We start from the raw sequence: 24440 nt of genomic DNA, 5'->3' as shown, positions 1-24440 counted from the left end.
TAGATTTTTTATTACAAAACTTGATGTAATTGTTGGCTTTTATTGCAATAAAGTTTCAATTTATTTAATTCTATGTCTTGTACATATTTTAATTCGAGCTTTATATTTTTAGGTATGTTTCTTGGAGAACTTGAATATCTTGCGGATAGTGCTACTATATATGCACACCATACTTCGACATAGGCTATTATTCATTGAGATGATGCATTCTCGATCTTTTGTGACCATGATGACAGACCCATCACAATTGATCCATGGCCGAGGACCGACCCAATTTTTGTTGCCTAATGACACTTTGATAAATGTCACCGAAGCTCTCTACGCTTCTAGGGCCGGAAGGACTCTTTTGAGTTTTAAAGATATTCGAGTCAACGGTTTCCATGTGGAAACACATAGTGAAAATGGACTAGAATTCCTTTGCATTACATCTAATGATTGCGGACGTAAACGTGTATTAAAGAAACTTATGTGTCACTCTAGTGAGTTATATCCAACAACATCATAAGAGATAACCTTTGATTTTTCATTTTGTACATTTTGCTAAATGATTTTCAACTTCATGGTAAGTAATTTTACAAAAACTAGAGAAATCACATCTTAGACCACATAAATGAGCTAATATATATATATATATATATATATATATATATATATATATATATATATTTTTTGAAACGATAAATGATCTAATTGGAGTGAGATAGATACAACCCTACATGTAAATACAGTAGTCTGAATTAGAGTTGGAGTGAGATAGGTACAACCCCACATGTTTGTCTTATACCTTCATTAGTGTAGTCTAAAATATAATACTAAGCAAGTTCTTCTTCTCATGCATTTTATAAATTAAAGGTCACTTCATGCTGATTATTGATTAGTTGTTCCATCCCCAAAATCCCAATATTCCATTATTGACTCCACACTAGGTCCTATTGGTTTCAAAGGGATTGATCACCAAGTTCAGATAAAAAAAGATTAAGGGTTCCATCAAATTAAGTTAAAAAACGACTTTCAGTGGTTTAGCACGGAGCGTTAAAATTCTTGGCATTTGTTAATACCACACACTAAACCTTGCCGGAGAAGAACACAACCATTATTGACCTCAGGAAGAAGAAGATGCCAAAGCCAAAGCCAACGCTGCTTACCCTTCACGTCCCCTTCACCTTTTTTTTTTTTTTTTTTTTCCATTCTAGTTTCTCCTCCCAAAGTTCTCCTATTTTACACGCTTCACCAAAACGATTCTTACCATTTTTGCTCTCCAGCCCATAATTAGTTGAAACCTCACCTTCTCAAACTCATTTATTTTCTTTCATCATTTCCCTATCAAACTCATTCATTGCTCTGGTGTCATGTGTCCAAGACCAATAATTGTTTTTGCATCACCATGAGAAAAGTCTGCATGCAACAACCATGGACGAACTGCCAGGCTCGTTGGGCACCAGTGCCAGCTTGGCTCTGCGTTTCGGCCAGACCATATTCTCCACCGCATCTCTTCTGTTTATGTGTTTGGACGTCGAGTTCTACAGCTACACAGCTTTCTGGTAGGTTTCGAATTCTTCCGGTTTGGTCCTTATTAGTTGAATTGAGTCCAACCCTTTTGTGATTTTATCCAGTTCTTCAATACCCTTGTCTTTGTTTTGCGGAATTTGGTGGAATTTATGGAAAACTAGCCTGATGGAGTGATGGTTGGTTTTGGTTCATTGTTTCTGAATTCTGATTCTTGGGGATTAGGTATTGACTATTGATCACTTGGTTAAGAATCGCGAAATTGTAGAATTGATCATTTGGAATTGAGCTGGATTAGTTTCAGAGATTTCAAACGCAGAAGATTAGAATTTAATCATTGATGTATTGGAATTAATAACAAATTACATATAAGACTCTGCTGGTATACATAAGACTCTGCTGCAACCGACAATTGGAAGCCAAATATCCAAGGCTTTTTTGTTTCCAATTGTAAACTTGTTGTATCTTTTGCTTGGCAGTATGTACATTCATAGGTCATAATGTCCTGTGCTTTAGCCATATATGTCTCCATATCATTGTGCTAACTGATAAGCTTTGGGAATTGAATTGTTTCTGAAGCTACACCAAATTTGGTATTTTAATAGAATTAGCAATTGCCATATCGAAATTCATGTCGTTCAACTGTTCTTTGTTTGCTTTTATTTTCATTTGTTGCACAAGGGAATGTCTGTGCTATCAATTCTGATGTCATTGATCTAGTATTTGAGAATCTTGTTCCTAATATGAGAATATCTTACTACTGATATGTCCTGATCGATTGGTGTTGGTTCTGGAACCTGTTAAGTATTCCCATCTTTTGAAAGAATCTTATGGACAAGGATTACCAATTTTATGTTAAGAAAACTGAAACAAGATCATATGACACGCTTGCAACAATGTCAGTTATTCCCTTTAGCTGATATCTAAAGTCATTTGCAGCATCTTACTCATTTTTGCAAAGATTGGTCCAAGTTTCTTTTGAATTGTTTGACCTTATCGTAGATATATGTATCTGTTATTTTTTTTTTTTTTTACAATAATATGTATCTGTCATGTCGAGTATGCAACAAAGTAGGAACTGATGTACTCTTAGTCACACTGGCACAGTAAATTCATTGATCAACTTAGTGACTCCGTTGTTCATGTTGGTTTTGCAGCTATTTGGTAACAGTAATGGGTTTGGTAGTTCCATGGGGCATGACTTTAGTGATAGTGGATGCCTACTCTGTTTTTGTTAGATGCTTACCTCGTCAACCAAGAATAATTATAATCCTCATTGTAGGAGACTTGGTATGTGCTTCTTATGTATACATTACATGAACAACTTCAGAATCCTTCTTTGCCCAACTTGTTGAAAATGTATTTTATGCTCAATTTTCCAGGCTTTATCTTATCTCTCACTAGCTGCAGCCTGCTCAACAGCTAGTACCACAATGCTCCTACATGATGCTGGTCGATCCTTATGCCCAGCAAAATTATGCACTAGATATCAGTTGTCTGCTGCAATGGCTTTTCTTTCTTGGTTTCTCTCTATGGGTTCTTGTCTATTCAATCTTTGGCTTCTTCCTTCTTTATAATGCTGGCTGTTGAGTCCTATCCAGCAAATGACTGCCAAAAGATTTTTAAAAAGTCCTATCATACACTGAAATTTTGGAAAATACAAATGGAGTTCTGTTAGAAAATGAAAGCAATGTACATTCTCAGGGTTTCTCTATTGATTTTGTACTTTATTGAACAGGAAAAGGGTGAAAAATTCTCTCTTTTTTCCACTTGTAAATATACACACATAAACCTGAAATCCTACTTATTACCCTCATGTTGTAATTAAGAATGAGCAAACGGGGATTCCCCCACCCCCGCCCCCGCGCCCCCGTTCCCCATCTGGGGATATTTTCAAATGGGGGATTCCCCGCGGGGAACGGGTTCCCCACCCCCGCCCCCGCATTTGCCATTTTCTCTATGTGAACTTTTTTGTTTTTCTATTTTGAAATTTTCTATTTTCTATCTTTTTAGATTTTTTTTTCCTTTCCTTTTTTGACAAAAAATAATTCACAAATCACAATTATACAACGATCCAACGGTCGGATCCTCACGGATCACCTAGAGGATAATCTTTACCGATTTATACGATGATCCAACGGTCAGATCCTCACGGATCGCCCTTAGGTTCATCCTCTCAAAATTATACGAAGATCCAACGGTTGGATCGTCCCGGATCGCCTTTAGAATCACCCTCACAAAATTATACGACGATCCAACGGTCGAATCCTCACGGATCTCCTTTTGAATCGTCTTTTCACAATTATACGAAGATCCAACTGTCGGATCCTCATGAGGAATAAGAAAAATTATAAAAATGCCCCGGTTGAAAAAAAAAAAAAAACCACAAATGGGGAACCCGCATGGGTAATGGGAAACCCCGCACCCCCCCCCCCCCCCCCGGCACATGTGATGGGAAAACCCGCGGGTACCCCGCCCCCGTTTGCCCATTCCTAGTTGTAATTGTGGCCCGATACAATAATCCTTGTCTCGGGTAAAAAGCATGACATAAATGATGATCAACTTATACCAAATTGAGGCTTATTTTTAGGTTATTCATTGTGTTCTTAAGTTTTTCTTTTTTGGAGTCAACTAGTGTTTAAGTTAGAGCACACAAAATTGACTTTCATATGGTCAAAAACAAGCCCATTTGAGTCAAACAAGAATGATATCAAATGCTATGGAACCCAATTTGAGTCAAACAAGAATGTACCTCATCAAATGATAAAATTGAGAACCCTAAAAAATAACATGTTTGTAAACAATATATATATACAACCTTGCTCAGGTGCGGATATCCGCACATAAGCAAAAAGGTACGGATTTCCATATTTGACCCACTTTTCGATCATATTTTCACATCTTAACCGTTCAGTTTTTAGGTCCTAAAGTATAGATCATCTCTACAAATTTTCAGCCAAATTGATGATTGTTAAGGCATTCAAAACTGCAATTTACCATTATAAACACGAACGTTAAGGCTAAATCGTCCATCGTTAAGGTATCTAACTCGCTTAAACCAATGGACGGACTAAATCTGTCAACCTGAACTGTACTAGCTTTAAGGCAGTTATCAATGCCTTAACGATCATCATTTTGGCTGAAAATTTGCAGAGATGATCTATACACTAGTACCTAAAAACTGAATGGTCGAGATGTGGATATGCGACCGAAAAGTGACCCAAAACTCGAACTTCACACGTTAATTTCAAAGCGGAGCTCCGCTCTGGATAGGATCTGTGTATATATATATAGGATTTTTCTCAGGTAAGGATGTCCTTACCTAAGGTTTAGGTACGGATTTGGTGTTTTCACCCACTTTTAGATCACATTTTCACATCTTAACCGTTCAGTTTTTAGGTCCTAATGTATAGATCACCTCTGCAAAATTTCATCCAAATTGGTGATCGTTAAGGCGTCCAAAACTGCAATTTACACGAACGGACCGAATCTGTCGAACCAGAACCGTTCGTATTTATAATGGTAAATTGCAGTTTTTGATGCCTTAACGATCACCAAATTGGCTGAAAATTTGCAGACGTGATCTATACATTAGGACCTAAAAACTGAACGGGTAAGATGTGAAAATGTGATCGGAAAGTGGGTGAAAACCGGAAATCCGTACCTAAGGCTAGGTAAAGACGTCCTTAGTGTAGCCGGACTGATATAGGATTTTTCTCAGGTAAGGATGTCCTTACCTAAGGTTTAGGTACGGATTTGGTGTTTTCACCCACTTTATATATATATATATATATATATATATATATCAGTTCGATGTATACATAAAACTATACTTCACGTACCTATTAAATTATATTAGTTGAACACTAACAATCTAACCCCCCATCCGGGTTCGAATTCCGCCAACGCTGATTGGAGTTAAATCTCAATCTATTCTTGGTAACTAGATGAAGGAAGCGTTCTAACATGATCACAATGCACTAATTAAGTCTATGGGCCTAGGAAACCTCTGAGAAACTGTGTGATCTAATAACATATCATATCTAAACAACGATTTCTCCAGAGTAAGAAAATACCGTTATACCGATTCAATGTTTTAAGGCAAGATGTTTGTTTGAGCAGCCCTTTCTTCACTTGACCTATAATGAGCAAAATTTAAAAAAAAAAAAAAAAAACCCGTCATACACCCGTCCTTCAAATCCAAATGCTCAACCGCCATGTACTTCCCCCTCAAGCATCCGACCGTTATTTCCCGCCTCTTTTCCTCTCACTCTCTGCAAACCAATGTCACCCACAATTTCAAGACCCAAATTCACCAAACCCTGCACCGCCTCGTAGAGCAATGCTCCTCCATGTCACACCTCAAACAACTCCACGCCCAGATCATCCTCCACCGCCTCACCAACCAAAACCTCACCCTCGGAAAGCTCATTTCCTTCTGCTCCGTCTCCGACGCCGGAGACCTCCGTTACGCTCACCTTGTGTTTGACCAAGTCCATCAACCCAATAAATTTATGTACAATAGTCTAATCAGGGGCTACTCAAATAGCAATGACTCATTCAAGGCTATGTCTTTGTATTATCAAATGATAAATTCCGGGCTTGCACCGAACGAGTTCACATTGCCGTTTGTTCTTAAGGTTTGCGCCGGAAAAACTGCGTATTGGGAAGGCGTGGTGGTTCACGGTCAGGCTGTTAAGCTTGGAATTGGGTGTCAAGTTTGCGTGCAAAATGGGCTTATTAATGTGTATGGTGTTTGTGGGTTGATACATTGTGCCCGGAATGTGTTTGATGAAATGTCTGAGAGAAGTTTGGTATCGTGGAATTCGATTATAGGCGGGTATGCTGGAGTTGGTTCTTGGAAGGAAGCTTTTGGGTTGTTCAGGGAGATGAGAGATTTCGGCATTGAGCCTGATAAGTTCACATTGGTTAATTTACTTTCTGTTTGTTCACAGGCTTGTGATTTGGAGTTGGGGAGATATCTGCATCACTATATTGTGGTTAGTGGGATGGTGGTTGATCAGATTTTGAGAAATGCTCTGCTGGATATGTATGGTAAGTGTGGGCATTTGCCTTCGGCTCAGATGGTTTTCGACCAAATGAGTTACAAAAATGTGGTTTCTTGGACGTCGATGATTAGGGCGTATGCTAGACATGGGCGCATTGAAGTTGCGCAGAAGTTTTTTGATCAGATGCCACTGAAAAATGTGGTTTCTTGGAATTCACTAATTTCGTGTTATGTGCGAGAAGGCCAATGCAGGGAAGCTCTGGATCTCTTCCAGAAAATGCTCAATTCTGGTGAGATGCCTGATGAGGCTACCTTGGTTTTCGCTCTCTCAGCCTGTAGTCAAATTGGCGATTTGGTCATTGGAAAGGAAACCCACAATTACATTAGCAACAGCAATATAGCACTCACTGTAACTCTTTCTAATTCCCTTGTAGACATGTATGCAAAATGTGGTGCTGTTGGAACTGCTATAGATCTTTTTAGTCAGATGCCAGAAAAGAATGTAGTATCATGGAACATTGTTATTGGTGCCCTTGCATTGCACGGTTATGGATCAGAAGCAATTAGGATATTTGAGCAGATGCAAGAAGGTGGAATCTGTCCTGATGAGATCACCTTCATCGGATTGCTTTCTGCTTGTTGTCACAGTGGTCTTCTAGACTTGGGGAGATATTACTTTGACAGAATGAAGTCTATTTACAGACTCTCTCCTGAAATTGAGCACTATGCTTGCATGGTTGATCTGCTGGGACGACGTGGGTGCTTAGAAGAAGCAATTACACTGATGAGAGGAATGCCAATGAAGCCCGATATTGTTGTTTGGGGTGCTATGCTTGGTGCTTGTCGCATCCATGGCAACGTAGATTTAGCCAAGCTAATTCTAAAACAGCTGTTGGAGTTGGAGCCACATGGTTCTGGGCTTTACGTGCTTCTTGCAAACATATTTGGTGAAGCTCACAGATGGGAAGATGTCAAGAATATCAGGAAACTAATAAAAGACGGTGGAGTCATAAAGTGTAGAGCTATGAGCTCCATTGAAATTGATGGTTGTGTTTATGAATTTATGGTTGATGACAATAGACATGCAATTTCAAGCAGTATATACTCCATGCTCGATCAATTGACAGATCATCTGAAGTCTCTTGGGTATAATCCTACCGCAATGTGTGATTTAGAGGAACTGTAGTGCTGCTGTATCAGTAAGTTAAACCCTGATAATTGTTTACATCTTAAACATTTTTAATGTAACGAATTACAACTTACAAGCAGGCAATTATTTCTTATGTATACCAAACCATGGAGCAATACACATACATTTCTGAAAAAATAACTACTTTGCTTTCAGAATTCAAGTTGAAGATTCATTCATTAGACATTAGCTACTCCAGAACAACATGAAAAGATTTACAAAACTATTCATTAGAGACTATGAGTTAACAACTCTCAAAAATTCCAAAAGGTATCAGATGTGAAAAAAAAAATTTCCAAATTGCAACTGAAAAAGTGAAAAGTATGAAATTCGAGAATCCTACTCCAGGTGTAAGTTAGACATATGACATAATCATCTAAGCACCCGGCAGTTGCTTAACAAATAGATATATCTTCTATGAGCTGGTTTTTCCTTTCAGGAGTGTTCATCTATACAGCACAGAGCTCGAGCAACTGAATACAAACAGTTCTATTAGAGAAGAATCATTAACTTGGTAACCATGCAGCGAGAACCTGATATAGCCATATAGGTGATAAAATCACAGTTGTTGCCAATACTGTTAGAACATCATTTCAGAAAATATCAAAAATGCATTGAAATTTTCTCAGAGCAAGTTTTTAATCAGTTCTGGCCATTTTGTTCTTCTCTACCATTCATAATTCATCTCCAGGCGTTCTGAGCTTCACATCAAACTGCAGCTAGGAACTGTAATATATACAGATCGAATTGAACTTCTAAAACTTTCATACTTCGTGTTCAATCCAATCCAAGTACGTAAGTACACTAGTTGAGAAACTCCCTCTTTCCTTTCTCTTCTGTTTGATTGTATATGGAATTGTCTAGAGAAACTTTTGGATTATTGGGCAGATACCATTCAAATCCTTTTGCTGCAGATTAATACCAGAAACAAAATCCAATTAGGTACAACCATACACAAGCATTATATGCAGCATTAACTGCGAGTCATTTTTGACAGCAAATATCAGCCTCTCTGCTCCAGAAAAAACAAGAAGGATAAGGAACACCCAATATATCCCCCATTCTATCAAGTTTTTTATGGGATCAATTGCATTATTGAGACTGAGGAGGAGACAAAAATTCTTTGTATTTGCCAAAAATATGGGCATTATTTAGTACTGATTGAACCTATGATAATGCAGAACCAATTTGACCACGGAGGAGTCTTCCTAAATCTGAGGGGACTAAGAGGTAGGGCCTTGACAACCTTGCATAGATAAAGTGGTCTGGAGGAAGAAGAAGTTTCAAGGTAATGACACTGCCCAACTACATTCATCAAACATCTAAATTCATAAAAAGATTAAAGGGATATCTTGTCTGTCCTATAAAATTTTTATTCAAATCTAACAACTATGGTTTTAGTCTTAGATCGGATTCTTTTCCAGGGTTTTGTCTAGCTTAATAATCAACATATAATTGAGTAGGATTTGCCTTTTTCCGGTTGGTGGGGTTCATGGTCTGAGTTGCCAACATGTGTGTGATTCATATTCAATTCATTTAGCAAAGGAGAAAAAAATAGTATACTTCATAATAATCTTTCCATTCATGCATCAAATTAAAGAAAATAGTATCTCATATCCTTACCCATTCATGCATCAAATTTTTCATAAATGCTAGTCCTGTATACTTCATAATAATCTTCTTTAGAGCATAAGCAGTGGATTTTTTTTTTTTTTTTTTTTTTCAAATCCCTTGAAATAGAAAGATATATATAACCTTCACAATATAACTGGGCCTAGCCCAAAAGAAAACGACAAGCCCAATAGATGGTAGCCTGTGGATGTACTTTCCTTATCCCCATCAACCTAGACAACCAACACACCACAACGTACTTATATAATGGCGTTTTTAGAGTGTCAAAAGAACATAAATTTTTTTTTCCGATGAAGAAAAGAACATAAACGTTCACTTTAAAACAATTGCTGCAAATGAGAAATACTCTTTAAAAATCTACAAAGGAAGGCGGCCATTGGTGGTAGACATTTCTTTCAAAAAGACCATGATTGCTGCACCTACATGCATGAGTGTCTTTTAGATTTTGGTGGGAAATGGGGGAGAGATGAAGAAGCTTCGAGGAAAGAACGGTTAGGGAAATGGTCGATATGGGACATGTCAATAATTAAAAAGCCCTTAAAGCACCTTCATATATAATTAACAAAGCACGATTAGTTTACATATCTTTTTGACAAAGCATGGAGTACGTTTAGAATCTAGATATATTAAATTAAACTTAAGCATAATGTGCAAGGAGGCCAAGTAGGATTAGCTTTCTTTTCTTCAATAATCAAAAACATAACGAAGCAATTAAGAAACAAGCATCACATTCCACGAACTCCATTGCCTGTGTAGAATTGTCGGGAGTTTAAGCCTTTGGAGACAGTTTTGCAGAATTATATTCATTTCAATTATTTGGTAGTAGCAGGATCCATAATTGGTGATTCTTCCCTCCACTCTTACTCTGTCTCTGCTGTCTATCTGTCTCTCTCTCTTTGTAATATGTGACAATTTAATTGAGGATAACATGCATGGCAAAAATGGACGAAAACTCAACTGGGTTTGGCTTTTTGTATATGATCAAGTTGAGCTAATCCTGTTGTGCTGTTGGTGTATGTGGGATTACAGTGACAACAAATCGTGTGTCATTTATGATAAGAAACTCAACCTCCATCTCCCTTCTCTGCCTTTGTTACCCTCTTATCTGCACCTTCCTTTGAAGATATATAAAGAAGTTGTATTCGAGTACCTACCTAAGATCAAGGTCCTGGGTTCGAGTCACTATGGGGGTAGGAGTGAAATCATTTTATCCTCTTTTAAAACAGAAAAAAAAAAAAAAAAAAGGGTTGTATTCAAGTACCTAATTAAACAGTTTGCGCGTCAAGGTTATGTTGTTACCAATTTTTTTCAATAATGTTGGGATTAACTTACGGCTAAAAGATATGTAATGGTGGGTGCTCATAATCTTGTTCGTTTTGTTGTTAGTAAAGAATATCGATTGTTTTAGTAAATGAAGGTCTGCTCTGGTTTGAGGTTGACTGATTGATTTATGAACGATGTGATTGTGGTGTTAAATTTTCAGTTTGCATAAAATTATACATTTCATTGAATGATAATAACATAACACGTTAAACTATTGCGTAACGTAGATATTAAGATGATAGTTTGCATGAGACACATAAGCTCAAAATTTAAGACAGAAGAACAGTACTAGGAGTGTAGGACAAGAGGACATGCATCCCCGTTTATCAATATGGATATATACATACTTATTGCACTTTGTATTTTCTGTAATGCAAAACAGGGAGAAGTTTATAATGGCGTATTGGCGTTGGAGTAGAGTAATGACAAATTGGCAAGGCATTGCAGAAAAGGGCGGCCGAGTTTGGAAGGAAGCTCAGCTGATTCCTATCGTGCATAAAATAAGCAAGCAGTGCCGGGATACATGGAGCATGCAGATTGCAGCAGACTTGGGGCTCATACCAGCAGACCCAACTCGGCTCACGCCACCCACCCTCTGTCGGATTCTCTCTCTCATTCAAGGCTTTGAGTGCTTATTACATTTTCCAAAGGCTCTCCTAGCCTTCATCTTCCTCCTCCTCCTTCCTACTTTCCACGTGCCTCTCCTCATGCATTGCAGCTTAGCACCATGTACTCTCACACCATGCCACGTTTTCCCTAGTTCCCATTCGTTTCATTCATTCTTCTTGGCCCTTTCTGGAATTTGGATTTTGCTGGATTCATTTTTCTACAACTACCCTTTAGTTTTCCGATCCATAATAAACATGCATGCCAGTTAAGGGCATTATTCACTTATCTATATATTAGAATTCTAGATCTTGCGTTACAATGTTCTCCGGCCCTAGTAATGATCACCTGCGTAGTTTGTCTATGGATCAGTGACATGAGTCCTGTCACTCACCTACTGCATGTGAAACATGGGGTTGCTTGGTTCTACCGTAATTTAGCAATGTGAACAATTAACATGTGACCATTTGCAGGTGTAACTACTGCGACTTGCAATTTATGGAGGGAGAGAATTCACCCTAATAGATCGGGTCGAGTTACCCTATTCTCTTTGACTTTCCTTGTAAATATTGAAGAAACCTATTACTTTTTGACTTTCTTTGTAAATTTTTTTTTTTTTTTTTGACAATTGTCGTATCCACTCCGTATAATAGAACGCGCCTGAGTTTTCACGAGATTCTTCTTTCTCCGTCCGGCGGCGCGTCCAAAGGACGTGGTCGTCGGACGGGGCTGCCTTGATTCGCCGTTCATCAGCGAAGCCATGGGGTTCGTAGTGGCCATCTTGGCTCAAGACTTCAAGACGGGGTTGGTTGAAGGAGAGACTAGCTTGGATTGGGAATTGCTGGATAGATCGCATCGGCGGATCCGATCGGAGTCTGTCGGAATCGGTGGCAGACCGGTTCATCCAGATCAGATCGGATGGTGGTATGGAGATGGGGAGGTTGGGTTTCTGGTAACACTGCGAGATCGGGTTCCTCCCGAGTCTCTTCGCTGGTCGCGGTGGGGTTGCTTGTTTGCAGTGGTGCAGCAGTGGCCGGATCGTGGTTGGGGTGCGACGATTGGAGGGAAACCTAGTCGGGCGGTGAGACGGGAGTGGAGCGACGGTGGTCGACCACTGGCGGGGATCCGGCAGGGGTGGTGCGACGGTGATGTTCGTGCTGGGCATGCCTGGGCCATTGCTAGTGGGCTTCTGAAACCAGTTCTTATCTTGATTTTGGGCTTGGACCCATTTGGGCCTTGCTTGTTTGCTTTAACTTATGTTTACCTTTTAGTATTTCATGGAGTTGCTTCTTGCTTTTTATTTTTAGTTGGTTTTGAGCCCTTAATAAATTCCTACTTTAGGATAGTAGGGCGAGGTGGGCGTCGTCTTGGTTTGTGCACTTTGAGTGCCGTGTCTGACCTAGGACGGCGGCGAGTTCCTTGCATTGTCAAATGGTCGCAGCCTCCTAGTGGCAGGATGAAACCAAGTGTCACCGGATTTATTTTTCGGTGGCAACATAGTGGGAAAGTTGGTTTTAGTGTATTATGGCTTCGTGTGAGCATTATCTTTCTGGTATGTCGCCAAAATTGTAAAGCAAATAGAGTAGCCAGTTGTGCACTCTTTGCTAATTGGTGCGTATTAGAATACATAGCATTAGTAGAGACTCCTGATATTATTTTGGGACGTTCTCTTATGGTTCATTATAATTTGGGGTTTAGGCACTATGTCCCCCCCCCCCTGTATTCTATGGTTTCATTAATGGTTATGGCTTAAGAGCAGCCGTTTGGCCCTACCTCAAAAAAAAAAAATTAAGTTTTTTTTTGTTTAGGAGAACGGAATCATGTTCCATTAATATAACGACCTCTCTCGGTCAAGCTAGAAGAATTCGAAAATTCCTCATATTACAACTCAATGCACAAAGCAGCCTGCATAAAACAGAGCTACCAAAAGTAGACCCAAACAAACTTAAAAAAGAAAAAGTAAAAGAACAAGAAGTAAAAACTCCTACACCTATCTAACCCTAAGTCAGAGCCACTGAACTGACAAGCATTGACGCCTAAGACCATCCTGGTGTACATCACCACTCATCAACCAGCAAACAGCTACAACCAAGGGCCGAACAAAATGAGGATACTTATTGAAAGCAGGTAAAAAAACAGGCCTCAGCCACCTCTCAACAGCCCAAAACAGGCCCAATCCAAAAGGTAAAAAAAGAAAAAGAACAACCCAGCAACCCAGACTGGCCACAAGCCCACTGCCCTAGGTCCGGCCCAAGCCCCAGACTGAAGCTAGGATCCGAGCCGGAAAGAGACCTGAAACCAATCCGGCGCACCTCCGTCGCCTCCTGAGCCAATGTCGTCGCCGTCACCGACCCAGAAGACTCCATTCCAATCGACGCTAAGGCCCCAACCTTCCTTCACACTCCAGATCGACCCGTCGCGAGCCATCGGAGCCAGTAGCTCATCACCGATCCAGAGGTCGACGATCCTCCGCCATTGATGGTTTAGAGATCCGCCCGACCTGGACTCGAGCCACTGCCCAGAGATCGATGCAGCACCTGTCCCCGACCTAAAAGTCAAAAGTTCAAAACACCTCGCCTCTCAGTCACCGCCGCTCTGATCCACAACCACCCAAACGAAGTCAGATTGATGAGTCAATCCGCCACTGCCGCTCACCCGGCGACCGCCTGATCTGGTTTAGGAACGAAGCCAAACACAATCAGGAAGCCTCCGGACCAGAAGCTTCTCGCCGTCCACACAATCGATGCTGAGTACCCGCCCCGCGATGCCGTAGTACGTCGCCTCCAGTTGAAACCTAAGTTTCGAACACCAAGGTCGCTCTAAGAAGCTCGGAGACGCCTCGAACTAATGACATAATTTATTTATTCTCATAAGTTAACTTCTCATGACTGTTTTACAATCAAGTGCTAGCTGAAATCAGTTTCGGATTCTAATTACACTTTTTTAATGTTAACTAATGATCATTGTGGTGCTATTAGGTTGTCATGGGCAGCTTTGAGAGTTTATGTGCTATGAAGGTTAACTCCAGAGAATAAAAAAAAAGTAATTTTTCTCTACAAAATCTTTTACAATGTATACTTCAATATGTGCAAGTAAAATTTTTGTAAGGAGAAGCCTTTTGTCTTTTGAAATAGAAAGAAGAAAAAAGATGGTTTGTCTTATGTTGTTAGTGGAATCCACAAGTTATGAAAAGTAGAGAAGGTAGAAATCTTGGAAGAGAAAACAGGAAAGAATACTAGCATTAGCATCATATCAGCTCTAATCTGAAAAGATCTAAAGTTCCTTTGAGGCAAAGGAATAGGTTCAACATTCTTATGGAATGAATTCTATGAGTATCCAAAACCAACATAATAGCGGATGTTTTGCATATCCAAGAGAAAGGGTAGTTTTGTGTCACATTTATCATGAGGTGTTACTAGAATCACTTAATCTTTCTTTTCTATTCTTTCTTTTAATCTCCTCAATCCAATCTTTTATGATGAATTATTGTTTCTTCATAAAGAATGTAAGAAATTGTACGGCTATATAGTACTACATTCAAACTTAAATAAAGGTAAATGAAAAGTAACAACAACATGGTACGTTGAATCAACATCAACGATATCACATTTATCCTTTGTTCGCAAACCCTATACCGCAGGTCATGCACTTTTATGATATCTCTTGTATCTTTCATCAAAGAAATTGAATTCTATCTTCCTTTGTAAATAAAAAAAAAACTTGTTCAACGAAAAGGGTTCATCTTCACAAGTAGCATATGATCACACATAAATGTCTTGACTCTTGACCCTATATTGGTCAAAATTTTCATGAACTCCACTTTCAACACGGAATTACTACCCAACCTCTCTACCTTTTTGAAGGAATCAAATTCTCTATGTTACAAAACAAAATTATTGGTGAGGAGTCTAAGCCAAAGGCTCTTACACACATTTATTGGTACACCGTCACTTGTTCACATCATGCTTTGGTGGTGAAAAGCTTTCTTCCCATATTTGGGGTACAATTTTTCCCTTGGTACAGCACCTTTTGACATCACTACACATATAGGAGTTACAGGTACGCCCATACCACTTCTTCTACTTCCCAACAGATCACTTATTGTCCTTCTCACTATGTAACATAGTGCATGAGGTACATGCACCACGCCACACTTGTCTTAGTCTTGTGGGCAACAAGCCAACAACTTTAAACCCAAGTAGTATAGAGGTAGTGGGCATTGGCATTGATTAAGATTGAACCCGTGAACCGTTTACCTTGACATTTGCTTTGGGTCAAAAGTATCTGTACTATGATTCAAATCTTTGGTCGTCAAAATTAACGTGTTTATTGATCAAGTTAGAGATTTATACAAGCAGAAGAGTCTCTCTGTCTTGATCAAGATAAACCGGTACATCCCACGCCATGTTTTCATCTATTTATTATCGTTCATATTTAATTTAAGATTTAAACAAATCACGCTTACGTGTATTTACTTAACATGCAACGGATACAGTTAATTACTTTTAAGTTTATGAGATTTAAATTTATACAAATTTAACTTTACAGCTCGCCCTTCATCATCATTCCCAATTTCCCATCCGGATAAACTCGACTCTCCATCGGAAAAAAGGACCAACAAAATATCTCATTACCATTTACCACAAGGTACAATGCCCATATGACTCCTATACTCCTATCTCTCTCCACAGTAAAAAATTATCCCTACTCCATTAGTCCCGCCCCTCGTAATATCCCCACGATTCAGGGGTAAATACGAAAACACTCCCTTTTAAAAACCCTTGATACAACCTGTCACCACCAACCTCCAGCCTGGCCCTGCCCACTGATCTGAAAACATTGCTTAGCTACACGACAAATCCTACGTGGCACTCCAGTTCAAATGACGAGGCACCCACCACTCTTTCCTCCTCCGTCTCTCTATTTATACCCCCTCATTTCTTCTCCACTCCTCTCCGTGCTCCGATCTCGACCCTTCTCTCCTTCTCCCTAAATTCCAACTAGGACCCATTTTCCGGGACAAAATTCCGACCCGACCCAGATGGGAATCTGCAGCTCCACGAGCTCGACCCAAGTGGCCACCGCCAAGCTTATTCTACCCGACGGCAAACTACAGGAGTACTCCTACCCCGTCCGGGTTTCCTACGTCCTCCAGAAGCACCCCGCTTGCTTTATATGCAACGCCGACGAGATGGACTTCGACGACGTCGTTTCCGCCGTCAACGACAACGACGAGCTCCACCCGGGGCAGCTCTACTTCGCTTTGCCGACGAGCTGGCTCAAGCATCCCTTACAGGCCGAGGAGATGGCCGCATTGGCCGTCAGAGCCAGCTCCGCTCTCATGAAGAGCGGCGGCGAGAAATGCGGCTTTCGGAAAAATTCCGTTTCTCCGGTGACTTTTTCCGGCGATGAGGTGAAGTCCGGCCGGACCACCGGCGGGGCGAGGAGGGGGAGTGGTAGTGGGGGGAGGAAGTTATCGGCAATGTTGAGTGCGATACCGGAGTAGGGAGGGGTAGTTTGGGAATATTAAGGAGGAGGGTTTGTGTAAATATGGTGTAATCATCTTGTGATTAAGGGGAGTTTAGGTAGAGTTTTAGCGGGGGGTCTCGGTGAATTACCGGAGGGTAATTTTTTTTCTTTTAATTGTTGTACCGGCAACCATTTTTGGGGATGTGTCACAATTTTGGCCCTAGATGGTTTTGAAAAAACAGAAAAATAAATTAATCTATTCTCAAAATTCAAATCTTCAGAGCTCATGGACTTTTTATCACTAATTACTTGATTAATGTATTAAAAGATAAAAAAAGCTTGGGTAATATTCACTTTCATGAAGATTAAATCGTTTTATCTTGTCAGTTGACGTAATTTAGTACGTACATGAAATTCTCGAAATATTCCCTTTCATTAAAACTAAATCGCTTTATCTTGTCGGCTAACGTAAATTATACAATAGTTCATTGACCAAAAACACTAAAATGACCCAATATATATATGATATTCTCGAAATTAAGTGCCACATGAAAAATTAGTTGAAAGTACTACCTAATGGTCATATCTTCTTCAACAAACCAAAATGTACTGTTAGTCACTTCCACATAGCTCTAATACTGTCGATAATCATAAAAGCAAGCACCCGATAGATATATTTTTGGAAAAGTTAATTTTTGAAGCAACCACCGTGATGTTTACTCTAAATCTTTCATTTTGGTGGTTTTAGTAAATTGAAAGCTGTGGTTTTATTATAAAACCGCCAGCTTTTAAAAAAAATAAATAAATAAATGGGGTGATATATACTGGAGCTTTAATTAGTTTATTAGCAAGAGGACCAAGAAATTTGACTGCCGTTTTCAAATCCTTAAATGGTGTAGGGTTGAACGTGGGAAAGCTAATCAAGTATGATAATTATGTGCAATATTTGATATAGATGTCACACGAGTATGGATATAAAGTAATAAGAGTAGGAGAGGAGGTGTGCAATTAATTTGGCAACGGGATTTAGATGCTGAGAGGTTGATAATTAATCAACGCGTTATTTGTTGGTTAATTAGATTGGAAGAAAGGAATTTCTTTACAGCTGTGTAGTAACGCAACTAGGGACCAACGCTAAGCCATAGCCATTAATTTTATGATCAAAACGGATGCCTTATGTATGTGAATCTCTCCCACTTGGTCAGTACTTTTTCGGATCAATTATGTGAAACTTTGGATTATCTAAACTAATAGTGATACATAATAATAAGAGTCTTGTCGAAATTGTACTGTGATAGTCTTATCCAATGAGTTGTCTGAGTATATTTTTGACAACCAGATATTTAAGATAATTAAGTGATATTACTGTCTAAAGTCGTATTGAATTAACTGAAAATTCAACACAAACTTGTAATGTGTATGAAAGCAACAATTTGTCAAATTCAACGTAAAGTAAATATCTAATTTATGTAATTAAACAATAACTTTTATTTTAGAAAATTAAGAACTAGTTTTGATAATAGATAATATTGTCAAAATCAATATTAAAAGAGGTAAGTATCATCATGTAAGTCATTGTTTAAGTGATATTCACTTCTTGTCAACAATCTTATCATTATATAATTGATGTGTTAAGCTAATTTTCTTGAGCTAACCATAAGTTGTAACGTATCAAATTACTCGCGTTTGTAAATTAGAGATCAATCGGAGCCAAAGTTACTATTCACATTCCATTTGTCAACAATCATTCGCTTACTCGAAAATGACTTGCATAAGAATAATTTTGATCCCAAACTGTTTCCACCGCTGCCGATCTTCTCATAGAATAGGATCGACGTTGATGTCAAACACCAAAAAGCGACGATCAATGATAACGAAGTGGGAATTCAAGCGTGCTTAATTTAACGCATGTGTTTATAATACCATAATGCCAAAACGATACCTAAAAACCAATAATCATCATCGTGATGATGATAATATAAAGATCGATCGAGAAGGGACAAGAATATGGCGCAGGTCATTTTCGATCTCCTTGGCATTGTTTGCCACATTGTTTTGGATCTTGGCCATGATAATAAAGACGTTTGGTTTGCTGAGAAGCTAGCTAGCGGAGAACGTAAATGACAGTGAATCTGGGTGTGTGTGTGTGTGATATAACGACAGAGATGGAAACTGAGAAGAAGGTAACGTACGCTTTTCATGGGATGCTTTCAATTTTGTACGTATAATAATACAACAGCTGTTACGATATGCTTATTAGTCCATCTCGATCATATGGAATTTTATGGATATTTGTTGATATAGATATGTATATATGAGAGGTGGTCAGGAAATTGTGAAGGGGACTTCTTGTCCTCCTCTGGTGTAGGTTAGTTTTCTTTCGGTGTAGGTAAATTAGTAGCTGGGTTCGAAGAAATTGTGGTAGGAAATATATTATATATAATGTTTTATCACTTTATGATACGTATATGTTAATAGAACCACAAATTTACCATAGAAAGCTTCTTTCTAGCTATAGATACAAACAGCATGTCTTATTGATCGAGTCATTTCATGCATAAAATATAGGATTAGATGGCTAAGTTTTTTATAAGTTAAAATATGTGCTCAAACGACTCATTCGGTTATTCCAGTGTAAAGTTTCACACATTGTTGTCGTTTCATTAAGACCCTCATAGAACATAACATGTCATTATTGGAATGTTAAATTATCACCGAATAAGTTTTCACGACTTAATAAGATAGATTCAGGTCTCTCAGTTTGACATTATATTATACATAGGCACATTAATTAGTAACTTATAGTTGTATTGTTCATTAATCATTATACTTAAAACATTTTCTTCCGCATAAATGAAATCACATCATTGAGTTAAACGAAAAAAGAAAAAATCACTACAGCAGTAAAATGTGGCCGAAAGTATATAACTCCCACTAGTAGTGACTAGGGAGAATGTGGCTGGCTCTATTTGAACACTAGCTAGATTCGACAAGTTCTTTTGGAGAAGTTTTCTTCTTGATGTGACTCAGTGCATTAACAAGTAATCTAGATGAACTTTTTGAGTATGTGAAAAACTAATTGAACATTTGAACTATAAATAATTCAACTTTGGTACATAACAAGTACAGTCAAAGCTTAATTACTAAAATACTAATCAAGATTAACAATGATACATCTTAAGTACGTGGGATGGAGAATAAAATTTAGTCTTGAACAACAAGAAAACCAGATCGTGGGGATACTTTGATTGATAAGTTAAATGAGGAGTAAAATGTCAGAGAAAGAATTAAAAAAGTTCACTGGCCTATAATTAACAATGTAGAAATGACCTACTTAATTCGTTGCTTAATTTACACATATTTACACAAGTGGGGAAGAAAAATCCCCAGAAGGGAACCGTTCAGTTTGAAATTTACATGCATCATCATTGTGCAGATTAAGCTAAGCTAAACTAAGCTGAGTCATGTTCCCCTGGTCAGCTGCTGACCAGGGATTTCATAGTCAATCACCGTCCGATTTCAATCGGACGGTTGACAGCTTTTATCTTTTAAAAAATTAGAGAGTTGTCAACCGTCCGATTTCAATCGGACGGTGATTGATCATAAAATCCCTGGTCAGTTGCTGACCAGGGGAACATCTCTGAAACTAAGCTAGCTAGCTCATTGGAGAGACATCATATTCAATTGGCCAATCCCAACAAACTTCATAGTTATCCACAATCAGAATTACGTACTTAGCTAGCTGCTTACTGGGCCAAACCAAACCAAACCAAACCAAAAGCTAGCAAACAAAAAGATTAGCTCAGTAGCTAGCTAGTGCTGTAGTGGTCCTCAGTTTCTGGTGATCTTTTTTTCCTTTTAAGCTTCAAGGCGACAAAGCTAGTTAACTTGATTATAAATCCCAGAGAAAAATTCAGGTACCGTCCCCAAACTATGCTGCCAAGGCCAATTTGATACCCGAACTCTCAAAAGTATCAATGTGATACCCAAAGACCTATATTGGCATCAACGTGATACTTCCGTCAAAAAAATCCAACAGTTCCGTCTGTTTGCTGACGTGGCAAACAAGTCAGAAAAAAAAAGAAAGAGAAAAGACCAAAATGACCCTGATGTTAAATCTCATCACCGATTTTTTTTTTTAAATCTTCTTCTGGGTGTGCTTCTTCTTCGAGCTCGGTGGTTGGATGCTGAGAAATTGAAGAGGATGGGTTGGGTTGGCGGCGGCGGCGGTGGAGGGTGATAGGAGAAACGGAGTTCGGCAGGGATCGGGAGTTGGGGTTGGCAGCGAGGTCGAGGCAGGAGATGAGGGACTTGAGGGAGGGGTCGCGGTCGATGAAGGCGGTTGACTCGATGAAAGAGCTTGCATCACCAATCCTAGTGAAAAGAGATCGATGCTCAGTATCTCTCTCTCTCTCTTCCTCCTCCTTCTTCTTCTTCTTCTTCCCTTTCTCTCTCTGAATCCACCGCATTGTACAGCCGCCATGGGTTTACGCATCCGTGGCGTATTGGCTCTCGCCTCTCTCCACCTCCTCTTCTTCTTCGCCGGAACCTGCTTCGCATTGCCGGAATATCCTCAGAAGCCCTCCTCCTCATCCTCCTCGGCGTCCACCGCTTAGATCAACTCCAACTCCGTCTTGGTGGCTCTTCTCGACTCTCATTACTCCGATCTGGCCGAACTCGTCGAGAGAAAAGAAACCCGGCCGTGTACCACAAAAAAGCACTATTGAAGATCCCAAATCAAGGAACAAAGCCCCAATGAATTGTCCCTCACAGATGCGAAAGAAGTGAAGCAACTCCTGTTAGCTGGACCACATCTACAGTATAGATCCCCATCTTCAATACGATGAAAGGTAAGAACAGTTTCAGACGATTTGCCAGAACTTTGGCATTGGAAATTTCCGACTGCCCAAACAGGTCTTCTCGGATAAGTCAAGCTGAGCTATCAGTCTGGAAAAAATGCCAGAATCCAACATAAAGAAACAAAAGGAATACATAAGCAACACTTGCTGGCTAAGGATTCTCCCATTCATAAATTAAGCATAATTGGTTATTCAAAAAAAAATAATTAAGCATAATTGTTTTCTGGACAAATTGACAATGTTTTTCTGCAGAAAAATTGACGATGCCCTATGTCAGAAACATTACGAGGAAATAATGAATCAAAACCAATAGAAGACCACATCATTGTAACTGCCAGAATGTCTCGAGTTACTCTGTTCATAACACTATTCTTTATCCATAAGAAATCCTAACTAGCAGTACAATTTACACACCAACTAGAAATACATTTTAAAGGGAAGACGAGTCTGGAACTGAAAAAGAAATGTTGTACACAAACTCAACAAAAAGTTCGAACACAATGGTCCGAGAAGCGGTCTTTCAGAAACCAACTCTGTTTAAATTTTGGTCAACTCCACATCTATTTTCACATGATGATCGATGCAGCGCCTCCTTTCTTCTTGTGGCTGAGCTGGAGGTTGCTGGAACCTGCTTGAATCGGATGGGTCATATGGATACAAAGATGTGTCAACCGTCAAGCCCATACTGGATTAATCAGCACAACCGGTCACCAAAAGAAAAAAACAGAGTATCAGAATTAGAACCATAAGTTGTGGAATAGATTGCAACTTAAAGCAAACTGATTGCAAACTTTAGCGGCGGCGAGGATTACGAATTGGGGCTTTTCGGCTGCGAAGAAGGACTCGACGTCGTTTTAGCGCGTGAGGTCGAGGTCGGTGTGGGTGCGGAGGACGAGGTTGGTGAAACCTAAGGACTGGAGCTTGCTGACGATGGCGGAGCTGAATTGGGGAGGATATCGGCGGGGTTAGTGATGGTTTGGGTGGTGGAGAAGGAGAGGAGATAGAGGAGGTGGAGAGAGAAGAAGAAGAGTCAGGTTGAAGAAGAAGAAAAAGAAATGAAAAGAAAAAAAATGAAATAAAAAAAAAGAGGGTAAAAAGTCCATTTCGCCCTTTTTTTTTTGCCCACGTGCTTGCCACGTCAGCAAACAAACGGAGCCGTTGAATTTTTTTGACGGAAGTATCACGTTGATGCCAATATAGGTCTTTGGGTATCACATTGATACTTTTGAGAGTTCGGGTATCAAATTGTCCTTAGCAGCATAGTTTGGGGACTGTACCTGAATTTTTCTCTAAATCCCAGATCGAATAATAATTGAGTTTGTTTATATATGGGGTTGTACTGGCTCCTCGATCTTTCCCTCAGCTCGGAATCTTTCTGGTTTCTACGAAGAAACACGTTACGTAATAGCACTGTACCAAAACACTCATGATATGATATTTTCAATCTCACTCAAAAATTCTAATATGGACAAAGGTGTAGGTGGATCATAGGCAAAATAAAACCCTATCTTCATCCATATCCGACTTGATTTTCAATCTTGTTTTGGACTAAGTAATAATCCAACAGTGTTTTGGTTGTTGCAATTGAATGGTGCAAGTACCCCATTTATTTTGTCAAACTAATGTATGCCAGGAAAGTTAATATTGAAAAGATTTACGTAAATAAATAATAAATTAACAATGAATATCAAATTAATGCTCTCATTCTTCTTTTGCTTTTTACTTACACATGTATGTATATATTTATAGAGGCAAAGAAGTAGATTAAGGGAGGAAGTATTGGACCGAAGTATAATCATTGTGCCTCCAAAATTTTATTGTTTGAGTTACGAGTTAAGAAAGTGAAAAAAAGAAAATAACATTTTGGATTAATCTACCTAGATAAATGAATAGTTAATTACTATTGAGTATTAACACTATTTCTTTTATTTTTTATAATTGATAATAGGGTTAAAATTACAAATAGAACATTATCTATATTATCGATGGTACCTAAACTTTAATTTTTGTCACAACCAGTACTTAAACTCTTTCAGTTCTTTTGAAGTAGTATCTAAGCCCACATTCGGTTATAAATCTAGTAAAAAATGATGAGTGAGGAGCATGTATCTTATTTATTAAGGTTAAAAATGACAATTTGTAATAGTAGTTTACTGTAACATGGCCCAAGTCACTATTTTCTTCTTCAATCTTTGATCTATGAAGCAAAAACCTAAAATTCTTATCTCAAAGTAACACAATTAATGAACCCAAATATCAAACATGTGCCTAATAAATGAGACATATGTGCCTCATGTATTATTTTTGGCCGGAGTAATGAGCAAATGTGGCTTTAGGTATCACTTTAAAAAAAATTCGAAGAGTACATGCAGATACTGGTTGTGACAATTAACGACTTGCCGAAAAACACTTAGCATTATAGTACTGCAAAATCGATCTTTTCTGGTCTTAATGCACAACGTTGCAGAGACATATATACCGAGTAGTTTGGTTGGAATCTCAATCTAGTAATTTCTGCAAATCTGCACCAAGAACAAGGAACAGAGAATAGTTTGGATCTTAGCAAATTAATGGCGATTGGTGCTTCCTCCACTAAAGGCCTCTTTATGTTTTTGTTTGAGGGGGTGAAGATTCCAACCTTGTCACTTTGATTAGAATACAAAAGGAAAGGGACCATGTCTTATTATATATAATCCTATATAGCAAGCATGAATATCATGTTCATCATCAGCTTATTTGCCCTAGCTAAACCTACTTGTTTTGGCTTGCCTCCATTTTCGTCTTCATGCTTTTACGCCCCACTCTTTTTCCCCACATCCTGCAAGCATTTCATGGTCTATATTGCTTC

The 24440-nt window shown here is 38.9% G+C and overlaps 3 protein-coding genes and 1 long non-coding RNA gene across 4 annotated transcripts; 3 read left to right on the top strand and 1 right to left on the bottom strand.

Moving 5' to 3' along the window:
- Positions 1 to 1215: 1215 nt before the first annotated feature.
- Positions 1216 to 3503, top strand: LOC133727306 (CASP-like protein ARALYDRAFT_485429). Its single transcript, XM_062154899.1, has 3 exons — positions 1216 to 1541; positions 2664 to 2796; positions 2889 to 3503. Exons 1-3 carry the CDS (start codon positions 1411 to 1413, stop codon positions 3081 to 3083), a joined length of 459 nt encoding a protein of 152 aa, XP_062010883.1. The 5' UTR covers positions 1216 to 1410; the 3' UTR covers positions 3084 to 3503.
- Positions 3504 to 5626: 2123 nt separating this feature from the next.
- On the top strand, positions 5627 to 7816 carry LOC133727305 (pentatricopeptide repeat-containing protein At2g22410, mitochondrial-like). The gene has a single exon (XM_062154898.1). The coding sequence runs from the start codon at positions 5724 to 5726 to the stop codon at positions 7698 to 7700; it is 1977 nt and encodes a 658-aa protein (XP_062010882.1). The 5' UTR covers positions 5627 to 5723; the 3' UTR covers positions 7701 to 7816.
- An 8388-nt stretch (positions 7817 to 16204) lies between these two features.
- On the top strand, positions 16205 to 17013 carry LOC133727304 (uncharacterized). Its single transcript, XM_062154897.1, has one exon. It carries the CDS (start codon positions 16306 to 16308, stop codon positions 16768 to 16770), a length of 465 nt encoding a protein of 154 aa, XP_062010881.1. The 5' UTR covers positions 16205 to 16305; the 3' UTR covers positions 16771 to 17013.
- Positions 17014 to 21888: 4875 nt separating this feature from the next.
- Positions 21889 to 22608, bottom strand: LOC133736538 (uncharacterized). The gene is made up of 2 exons (XR_009859608.1): positions 22405 to 22608; positions 21889 to 22277 (listed from the first exon to the last, which is right to left on the bottom strand). It is a non-coding gene; the product is annotated as an uncharacterized LOC133736538 (long non-coding RNA).
- Between the last annotated feature and the right edge of the window lie 1832 nt (positions 22609 to 24440).

This window comes from Rosa rugosa, chromosome 1, assembly GCF_958449725.1.
Source record: "Rosa rugosa chromosome 1, drRosRugo1.1, whole genome shotgun sequence".
Classification (NCBI taxonomy): domain Eukaryota; kingdom Viridiplantae; phylum Streptophyta; class Magnoliopsida; order Rosales; family Rosaceae; genus Rosa; species Rosa rugosa.
The sequence above is the reverse complement of the archived record's forward strand: the minus strand, read 5'-3'. Positions and strand labels throughout refer to the sequence as shown.